The following is a 10945-nucleotide window of genomic DNA, read 5'->3' as shown; positions in this document are numbered from 1 at the left end:
GGTTCGAATCCACCAGATGCTCTGCCGAGGAAGGAGGGACAATCTCCTCCTGTACCAGTCAGATCTGATTTGACGGTACACACACACAAATAAAATAAAAAAAATTTTTAAAAAATACTCATTTCTTGGTTGTATTTTAACACCCACTTATTCTTTTTTTAAGAGTTAGACTGACAAAAGGGGGAAAAAGACCCAACAACAAAAAAATTTTTTTAAACATCCCCAAAAAAGAGTTGGAGTGCCAAATGAAAGGCATGCCATTTGAATTTACTAGAGAAAGACTCCTTCTGTGAGATTTACTGCCTCTGAAAACTCACTGTAGGATCAGCTATGAGTAGCTTCAACACAACTGTATACAACAACAATCTTTCTTAAGGAACTATGGTGCGTGTGGAGTTGTGCTACCACCTCAAAGGCAGGCAGTTCGAATCCACCAGTTGCTCAGAGGGAGAAAGCTACGCAATCCTATCCCTATCACTAAAGGGTCAGCTGAGTTAGTTCTGTCTTGACAACAATGAGAGAAAATCTACTTTTGTAGATTGTTGCCATCACAAAGGCACATAGTTTGAATCCACCAGTTGCTCAGGAGGAAAATGGGCAATCTCCTTAAGCAAGATTTACTGCCTCTGAAAATCTGCTGGTCAGCTATGTGTGGGCTCTGACTCAAGGGTATACAACAACAAAAACATTTAGGAGTTAAAATATTTCACAATGTCCTTTATGTGTTCATTAACCAAGGCTGAACTTGTGAGTGCTGATAAAATGCCATTTTGTTATACATATTATACATACACAAGAAATGTTTTAAAAATTAAAGGAGGAAAATAAACCTAACATTCGAAGAATAAAACATCTCTATGCCAAAATATTTTTAACATTATTTGTTTAATGTGTAAAGAAACTAACCTTCAACAAAATGTGATCCTTCTGTAACAAACTCCAGTAATTGACCAAAGATTGAAGTAATTGCCTTCTTAGCCAGCACAAAGTGCTTCAGAGGAGAAGTCGTTTCTGCCATTCTGTGGAGAGAGAAAAATTAGAGAGGTACAAATTAGAGTGGACTGCATATGACAACAACCTGTCTGGGCAGGGGAGAGGGAAGAAAATGTGCAGCAATGAAAAACTGAACTTTTTTTTTATAATAAAGAAACAAAGTGGATTGCAGACATGCAAACTCAATCCTCAACTAATCTGTCCAAAGATTTTAAACAAACTACCTGCTTGAAGTTACTATTTTCCTAAAAAAGGTAAAATTTACTGGCCCGGAATCTTGGTTGCACTTTCTATTAGAAACTAACTGCAGTTATGACTGTGAGAGCCTTAAAGTCCATCAGGGAACTGAGTCAGTCGCGAGAAGCCAAGTTCACAAACTGTAACAAAGACATTAAGTTTCTTAACTTAATGACATTAAGTTTCTCAAGCTCTAGGTGGGTGATGCAGGAGATGCAGGAGGAAATAAAAACTCATTCACAATGCAACCACTGACGTGTAGAAAGAAGTGACTCTCATCGCTGAAAAGAAGCGAGGCTTAAAACAGCCATCACGCTGTCAGCCAAGGAACTTAAAAAGATTTAAGTAAAACAAAACAAATAATGTGTTTGGTGCTGGCTGCTCACGCAAATATGTCAGCAAAGACAGATACATACACCCAGTCTTATCTTGATGTGCGCGAGGACTGAATGACCGACGGGCAGTGAACCGTCCAGAGGGCAGCAGCACCTACCTGCGGGAAAGGCCTTCTCGGCTTCACACCCCGAGAGCTACCCCACGCGCCCGCTCCCACTCCCCCAGCCCCGGCACTGGCCTCACCGACCCGACCCGGCCGCCAGCCGCGCTCCGAACCAGGGTGGCCGGCTCCCTCCCCGCGGGATCACGCCTGCGGCGCCCCGTCACAGAGCGCCCGGCGCGCGGCTTCCCGCCCCCTGCGCCCGTCTGCATGAAGGTCACCTCGAGCCTTCCGAAAGTGCTGGCGGTCTAGCGTACATTCAGGCCGAGCCGGCCCCCCACTTGTCACCGGGCAACCACAGCTCTACCACAACCTCGCAGCCAAACTAGCAGCCACCTCATCCTCTTAAAGGAAGCCGAGTGACAGAGGGCGGAGGAGGTACCATGAGGCAGAAAGTTGTCACTTCCGGTTTCTTGCTCACCACTCTTCTGTTTGGCCCTGTGCCGGAAGTCCGCTTAGGTCAGACGCCATTATTCTTAAGGGCAGAGGCAATAGTGGCTGTGGGCAAAGGATACCACCCAGAGGAGGGGTTTCCAAGATACTTTTGAAATTCTCCTCCTCCTCCCTTCACCCCGCAAAGTTTCTAAGGCTCTTCCCAGTTTAGGAAGAGATAGTTGCCAGTGACAATGACTGACTTCATGAGATAGAACCAGAAGAAGTGTAAGATGAAATGGGGATCGCTAGGTAAGGGGAAATGCCAAAGTACTAATAACTCTATTGCCAATAAAGGTGTGTTACATTAGGAAAGTTGGCTGTCAGAGACCTCTCCAAAATGCTAAGGAGCAACGACGTCAGTTTGAAAACTAAAGTAAGCCGATCCAAGCCATGTGTTTGTTAGTCACTTGGTGTGCATCTCAGGCTGAATGATGAATAAGGGTAATAGAAGAATTGATTCCTTTGAACGGTAGTATTGGAGAAGAGTACTGAATATCTCATGGACTTCCAAAAGAACAAACAGATGTGTTTGTACCTTCTTGGAGAAGGTGCAGCCGGAGTGTTTGTTGGAGGCAAAGATGATAAAGCTTCCTGATGATAAGACTCTCAACCAACTGGATTGGCACAACAGCTGCAGCAGAAGCCTTGAGGGTGGCAGAGATTGTGAGGATGGCACAGGATAGGACAGCACTCAGATCTGTTGTTCATAGGGTGACCATGAGTCGTACTTTACTGGAGAAAAATTAACAGCCAAAAGAACCAATAAATATATTTTGGAGCTAGATTCCAACAAGTTACATCTCCACTGTTTATTTGGGATAGCGGTTTTGGACGTTAGAACTTAGTTTTCCTTTAGTGATCATATTACCATAGTAATAGTTTTCTCCAAAATACAACATGTTTATTAACCAAAGGACTATGTAAACCATTTTATTGATGAGATATACATTTCTTAGGAAATCAGTGAAAACAATGTTGCAGCATCACTTATCTTTTAAAACACTGTAAATACATTTAAACATGTATTAACACTTGCTTTTTCCTTTCCCCATCTTTTAAGGAGTCTTCTGGCAAGGAATGTAAAAAGAAGGGGTTTAGAAGTGCTATCAAAAGGTATGAAATGTTGGGAGACGGTCAGGGAAAGACTTTACCAGGTCTTGCTATGTGTGGTGACTGGAATCCCCGTTTGATGTTTTCCTACTGCAATAAAATATTTAAATTGATGTGAGTTAGTTTTTCATTGCAAAGTAACACTGTGCAGATATAGGCTGTGAAAAGCCTTAGCTTGATCTGGAAAACATAAATGATCAGGTCATGAAAATTTAAAATTATATACATTTTCTTTTCCTCATGTGCCTTCAACTTTTAAACCATGTACTGGTCTTTGCAATTACTTGCTATGCATCAGAGAGCTGGACAGTGACTCGGGATGACAGAAAAAGAATCAATGCCTTTGAGTTATGGTGCTGGAAAAAGAATCTTGAACATACCATGGACTGCCAAGAAAACAAATAGGTCTGTCTTGGAGAGGGTGAAACCAAGTCTCTCCTTGGAGGCTAGGACTTTAAAGATTTGTCTCACATACTTTGTACACATGGCCAGGAATGACCAGTCCTTGGAGAACATCATGCTCCCAAGGGTGAAAGGACAGCGCAGAAGAGGAAGATCCAAAATCAGATGGATTGACACAATGGGTCAGTGGTGTTAGGTGTGTTGGAGTTAGTGAGATTGGCTCAGGACAGGGCAGGCTTCAGAGCTTTTGTTCTTAGCATCCCTATGAGCCACAGACAACTTGATGGCACAGAACAACAAAAGCAGTGATAAGAAGCTGTTTTGCAATCCCAAAGGCATATGGCTTAAATCCACCAACTGCTCCATAGTAGAAGGATGCAATTCTCCTCCTGTGAGATTAATTGCCTCTGAAAACCTGCTGGAGGGGGTCAGCCAAGGGTCAGTTCAGATTCAACAGCACACAATCAACCCAACCAAAGCCAATCTGCTTATTTTGTGTTGAAGTATTTATCGTACTAAGGAGGGAGTATTAGGATGAAAGACAAGCCCCATCCTACTGTTGTTGTTAGATGAGGTCCAGTCAAGTATGACTCAAGCCATCCTATAAACAACAGATCTGAAGTCTGTCCTATACTGTGCTGTCCTCACAATCTGACACATTCAAGTCCATTGGTGTAGTCATAATGTGAACCCATTTTGTTGAGGATCTTCTCTTCTTTGCCATCCTTCTACCTTCCCAACCACCTGCATTCTAGATATTAGTGAGATGAGATGGACTGGCTTTGGCCCATTCTACCAGAGTCTATATACTCATGGGACCTCAATGCTTTCCAGCTACTTTGCAACTGATCTCTGCATCATTGGCTTGCCTCACGTACAGCTGTTTCCGGTACTCTTCTCCAACACTACAACTCAAAGGCATCAATATTTATTCTGACATCCTTATATTCATTGTCTCACTTTCAAATCTATAGGGAGTAACTGAAAAAAGATCATGACTTACACCCTAGTCTTTAGCTGGACAGGATTGCTCCTGAGCACCTTGGAGAGGTCTTTGACAGATTTTCCCAAAGCAGCATGTCTTTCGGTTTCTTTTTTTTCTTATTTTATTTTTATTGTAATTTGCATGAAAGTTTACAAAGCAATTTGGTTATCTATCCAATTATTCATCCACATTTTGTTTGAGTTTTTCTTAAAAAATATTGGTTTGCATAGAATAATTTGCTTCCTTTATGTTTCATTCATGCACATTGTTATTTTTTACCCTCTCACTCCATCCACCAAACTCTGTGACTCCATGATCCCGCCAGCCTTCCTGCCCATCCCTTTCTCCCTTTCCCTCTTGGATATCCATACACATATTTCTAGTTATCCTTCTGCTTTTACAATATTTGTTCTTATGCACCTGAGTTAATTCATTCAGCATAATGCTCTCTAGTGTCTCCATGTTATCAAGAAATTTTCAAAATCATTGCTTCTCTCTGCTATCTTTCATCATGTGAATATACCACACTTTCTCAATCTAGTAATTTGTTGATGGACACTTGGGCTATTTCCACGTTCTTGCTATTGTGAATAATGCTGCTACAGACATTGATGCACAAATCCCCATTTGTGTCTCAGTGCTGTTTTCCTTGGGGTATATTCTTAGCAGTGGAATAGCTGGGTCATATGGAATCTCTATGTTCATCTTTTTGGAAGACATGCCAAACTGCCCTCAAGAGTGGTTGTACTATTTTACAATCCTGCCAAGATTGTATGAAAGTTTCTATCTCTCTACAGTCTCTTCAGTATGTATTGATTGCTTGTTGTCCTGTCAAATTTTGCAACTGCTAATGGCTGACTCTGAGAAGAAAGGGAATCCCAGAACATTTAATCGTGCTAATGCAAAACCTATACTTGGACCAAGAGGCAGTCGTCAGAACAGAGAAGGGTAACACTGCATGGTTCAAAATTGGGAAACGCGTACAACAGGGATGTGTCCCGTCTCCATACCTTTTCAACCTGTATGCAGAGCAGATTATCCGAGAGGCTGCGCTCTGTGAGGAGAAGTGTGGCGTCAGGATTGGTGGAAAATCTATTAACAATCTGCGTTACGCAGATGACACAACCCTGCTTGCTGAAACTGAGGAGGACCTGAAGCACTTACTGCAGAGGGTCAAGGACTGCAGCCTACAGTATGGACTGAGGCTCAATGTCAAGAAAACAAAGATTCTCACCACTGGACCAATTGGTAGCATCAGGATGGATGCCGAAGAGATTGAGATTGTTCACAGCTTCAGTTTGCTCGGTTCCACGGTCAACACTCTTGGCACCAGCAGCCAGGAAATAAAAAAACGTATTGCAATGGGAAAGTCTGCTGTTAGGGACCTCTCTAAAGTACTCAAGAGCATTGGTGTCTCTTTGGAGACTAAGGTGCGCCTGATGCAGGCCATGGTATCACTTGATATGCATGAGAGAGCTGGACAATGACTAGGGAGGACAGAAGGAGAATTGATGCCTTTAAGCTGTGTTGCTAGAGAAGAGTATTGAATGTACCATGGACTGCCCAGAAAACAAACAGATTCATCCTAGAGAGGGTTAAACCAGGCTACTCATCCTAGAGAGGGTTAAACCAGGCTACTCCTTGGAGGCAAGGATTCTGGGGCTTCGTCTGACATACTTTGGTCATGTTGTAAGGAGGGACAGGTCCTTGGAGAGGGACATCATGCTTAGGAGGGTGGAGGGACGGCGCAAGAAGGGAAGACCCTCTATGAGGTGGATTGATTCAGTGACTGGGGTAATCAGGATGGGTGTGTCAGAGGCAGTGAGATTGGCACAGGATAGAGCAGGGTTTAGGGCTGTTGTACATAGGGTTGCTATGAGTCGTACGTGACTCGACGACACATAACAACAACAACAACAACTGGAGTGAGATGGTGTTTCATTGTGGTTTTTATTTGGTCTTTTGGTTTCTTGACTGCTGGTAGCAAGGGTGTTGATTGTGGATTCAAGCAAGATGAAATAGTTGGGAAATCAGGCACTACCCAGAGAGCTCTCGTGGCCTAGTGGTAATAAACTGTGCTGCAATCCTAAAAGCATTTGGTTCGAATGCACCAGCTGCTCCTTGGAAAAAAGGATAGACAATCTCCTTCCATTCATTTAAGTGCCTCTGAGAACCCACCGGAAGTTCAGCTATGAGCTGGTTCTAACTCTATGGCACACAGCTACCCAAGGGATGTCATATAGTAATTAATATGTATATCAGGGAATAGCAGTTATTTGCTATGCATCAGAGAGCTGGACGATGACTAAGGATGACAGAAGAATTGATACCTTTGAGTTGTGGTGCTGGAGAAGAGTCTTGAATATTTTATGGACTGCCAAGAAAGAAAACAAATATATCTGACTTGGAGAGGCTAAAACCAATTCTCTCCTTGGAGGCTAGGATTTTAAAGCTCTTTCTCACATACCTTGAACATGTGGCCAGGAGGGACCCATCCTTGGAGAAGGACATCATGCTCAGAAGGGTGGAGGGACAGCGCAGCAAACAACGACTCCAGATGAGATGGATTAATACGGTAACTGGTAATGGGGGTGAGTGTATTTGAGTCAATGAGACTGGCTCAGGACAGGGCAGCCTTCATGATGGGGTGGTATGTTTGTCTTATAGATATAAGACTTAAATAAAAAGAGGGGGAAAGATAGGGTGGTATTAATAAGTTCAGAATTCTCTATATAGGTATCAATTATAAAACTATAGTTTTCTCCAGCCTGCAGGACTGGTTACTTGACCTTGGAGTTCTTAGTGTCCTTTCTTTGATCTGTCTGTTTATCAGAAGAGGAGATGCATCTCCTAGATTAGCTGTTATCTCACTGAAGCTGTTTTCCCCAGTCATATGTAAATTGTAACCTAATCTGCCTGTTTGCCCGGAAAGGGAGTATCTGGGTGTGGATGATTTTCTTTCAGATATAGAAATTCTTTGATTTTACTAACAAAAGTTTATTGTTAAGTGGGTTGGTATCTCACCCTCCTATAAAAGCCCATGATCACTCCCAGACAGTGAAACAGTCTTGGAGATGACTCCTGTCTCCCAGATCTGTGTAATAAAGTGCTTATGGATATTGCAATCCGTTTGTCTTATTGGTGACTGACTATGGAAAGAACCCCTTGTGTTCTACATCATTCAGAGCTGCTGTACATAGGGTCGCTATGAGTCGCAGGTGATTTGACTGCACATAACAACAACAATAACCAGGAGTGCTAATTTCTCTCTAGTTATTATTCCCTTTTTGTTTCTGGAAGGCACAATTCCTGTTTCTGCAAACACAATTTTAGTTGGGAAAATTCACCGGCATTTCAGGACTGGGTGTAGTCTCTGGGTCTTGCCTAAGGCTTCCTTCCCTGATTTGTTAGGGATACTTGTACATGCTGATTTCCCTTGGTTTTAGGGGAAGGAGCTGACACTCCTTAGAAAGATTTCAATGAGATCTGTCTTACTGGTTTCAGAGACACAGGGGAGTGGTCTCCACTTAGGAGCCTTTTGTAGGAGTTTGCATCAGTCCAGCATCCAGTAACAGGTGTTTCTTCTGTGCCTTGGAGTGAGAACCCACTCATAGCTGACCCTCCAGCAGGTGTTCAGAGGCTGTAAATTGTATGGGGGGGGGCTTGCAAGGGGAAATTGCCAATCTTACCCCTGTGGAGCAGCTGGTGGGTTTGAACCATCTGCCTTTGGGTTGGTAGCACAATTCAGTTCCTTGCTACTGAGCTATCAGAACTCCCTAGTTTCAGGTTGGGGGAGGGACCGTCATATCCTGAATGGACTCCCAGGGAGGCCAGCCATGTTGCTATTAGAGTCCACTCAGTAGTATGGTAGCCTGCTTCCTGGCATGTAGCAGTCCCAGTCAGCAGTTCTAAGTACTGGTTTGAACAGAGCACTCAAACTTCGACTAGTCCTCAGGGAGAGCTGATCTGTTGGTTTTAGAGACCTGAGCCATGGTCTGAGCAGGGAGGCAAGTAAAGTGTTTTCCAAAGGAGACTCCATTACATGGGCCTTCTGTAGCAATTGTCAGTGAGACTGCAGATGACAGCATCTTGGGGAGGGTGGTGCTGGCATAATGGACACCAGAGGAGGTCTACCTTGTTGATTTTAGAGCAAAAGCTTAGAAGTCATGTGACTGGAGGAGGGAGTGGGAAAACATTTTCTTTTTTAATCGAGATTTTAATGAAAGTACTTGGATTTCCATTCATTAATTGTTGCACATTTTTGTTGTTGTTGTGGATTGTCATCGAGTTGAGCACAACTCATAGCGACTCTATGAAAAAAAGAGCTAATGCCTTTCTATATCTATCTTCATTTCTCCAAGTTCATAGAGTTTCCATAGGCATGTGGTTTAGAAAGTGGATGCCTCTCCTGCTTCCAAACCTGTTTTACAGCTGGGACCTCCACCAAACTCTGTCCACATTGAGAAACTATTATGGCATGACACCCCAAAGGCAAAAAGTTCAGCGTCACAGCAAATCCAGATTGCCTCAGTACAGCAAATTGACAAAGAGTGATGTACAAAGTAGAAGAATGTTCCTCCAAAATATAACAACATTAGTCTCATTTAGCAGTGGTGGCATCAAGTCAAATATGACTCATAGTGACCCTATGAACAAAAGACCGGAACTGTGTTCTATAATTAACATCATTTATTTATGTTTATAGAGTTAATAGAGTTTCCATAGGCATCTGGTTTAGGAAGTGGATGCCATGTATACTACATATACACAATAAAATACCACAAAACTCAAATTGGTTTAAAGAGGAAGGGGCCAAGTTCTAAACTGATAATTTCCTATCTATATTGTTTAGTAAATCCAGGGACCAAATAGTATTTGTATATTATGCAATAGGTCAGCTTTTGGTTTAGGAACTATTTCACATGTGCACGCGTGCTCACACACACACACAGAGGAACTGAGCAAGAATATAAAAAGAGTATGTACAGAGGGAAGCAAGACTTGAGTATCCTTTGAATATAATTTTGAATTTTAAATCATGTAAGTAACACATTTAAAAATTAATAAAAACCAAATCTTAACAATGAACACAAACTATACTTCATTCAATTTTCAACATAGAAATTAATACAATTGTTCAATTTTTTCTGGTTAGGTTTTAAAAGTGCAAAAATATCTGGCAATACAGTATCTACCCTCAAACAGCTCTCAAAATGGTAGACTCAAAATGCATTATTAATAAACATACACAAAACGTTATAGTAACAGAAAAGAGGACTAATTAACCTATCAGAGGAATCAAACTATCAGTTTTCAACAAACATTATTATTTTACTTAACTGTTAAAAACAGAAACGTTTTGCCATTCCAAAGCAGAAAAGGGGGTGTGTGTCAATTTTTACAGGACGGGGAAAAGGTAATTTATTGTTGCTAGGTGCCATAGAGTTGCTATGACCCATAGTGACCCTACAAACAACAGATCATTAGATGTTCAGATCTGTTATACAGTGAACATCCACCATCTTTGATATGCTTGAGCCCATTTTTACAGCCACAGCATATCTGTCTGGTTGGGGTCTTCCTCTCCTTCCCTGACACTCTACCTTTCTAAATCTGATGTCCTTTTCCAAGGACTGGCCCCTTCTGACAACATGCCCCCAGTACATGAACCCAAGTTTCACCATCTTTCCCTCTAAGGAGCATCCTGATTGCACTTCCTCCAAGAAAGACTTGCTTGTTCTTTTGGCAGTCCATGGGCTGGCTATTCGGTACTCTTCTCTAACACCACAAATCAAAAGTATCAATTTTTATTCTGTCATTCTTATTCACTGTCCAAATTTTATATGCACAGGAAGTTACTGAATGGCTTGGGTCAGGCAGACCTTAGCCTTTAAACTGATAATCTTGCTCTGTATTTTGTTTTTATTAAGGGAAGCTCAGAACAACTGCCTGCTTACACCACTAGCTTATCTTTTTGTGAGTAAACTATTTATAACACAAGGAAGAAACAAAGAAAAAGAAATCTGTCATCTTGCATGTTGGGAAAGCTCTAAACTTTTGAAACTTTCCGGAAAAACTTTCATGAGGTAAACAATCAAGGAGGTAAATAAACTAGTTGTTATGTGCCATCAGTCACTGCTGTACATAGTGACCCTATGTACAACAGCCCTAAACCCTGCTCTATCTCTTACCAATCTTATTGTCTCTGACACACCTTTCCCCATTGCCCCAGTTGAAAGACCAAAATTTCGGACTTTCCTCGAGCAACTCACACCAGAAACACTTGC

General features: G+C 42.1%; 1 protein-coding gene across 1 annotated transcript in view; it reads right to left on the bottom strand.

Moving 5' to 3' along the window:
- Window positions 1-1018, bottom strand: part of LOC102872919 (mitofusin-1-like) — a 52937-nt gene extending 51919 nt beyond the window's left edge. Inside the window, exon 1 of the mRNA XM_006884022.1 lies at window positions 907-1018. Coding sequence (XP_006884084.1) covers window positions 907-1018 — 112 coding nt within the window. The remainder of the gene's footprint in view (window positions 1-906) is intronic.
- Window positions 1019-10945: the final 9927 nt, after the last annotated feature.

This window comes from Elephantulus edwardii, unplaced genomic scaffold, assembly GCF_000299155.1.
Source record: "Elephantulus edwardii isolate Elephantulus edwardi_28Jun2011 unplaced genomic scaffold, EleEdw1.0 scaffold00031, whole genome shotgun sequence".
Taxonomy (NCBI): Eukaryota; Metazoa; Chordata; class Mammalia; order Macroscelidea; family Macroscelididae; genus Elephantulus; species Elephantulus edwardii.
Note: the sequence above shows the minus strand (reverse complement) of the source record. Positions and strands in the feature narration are given on the sequence as shown.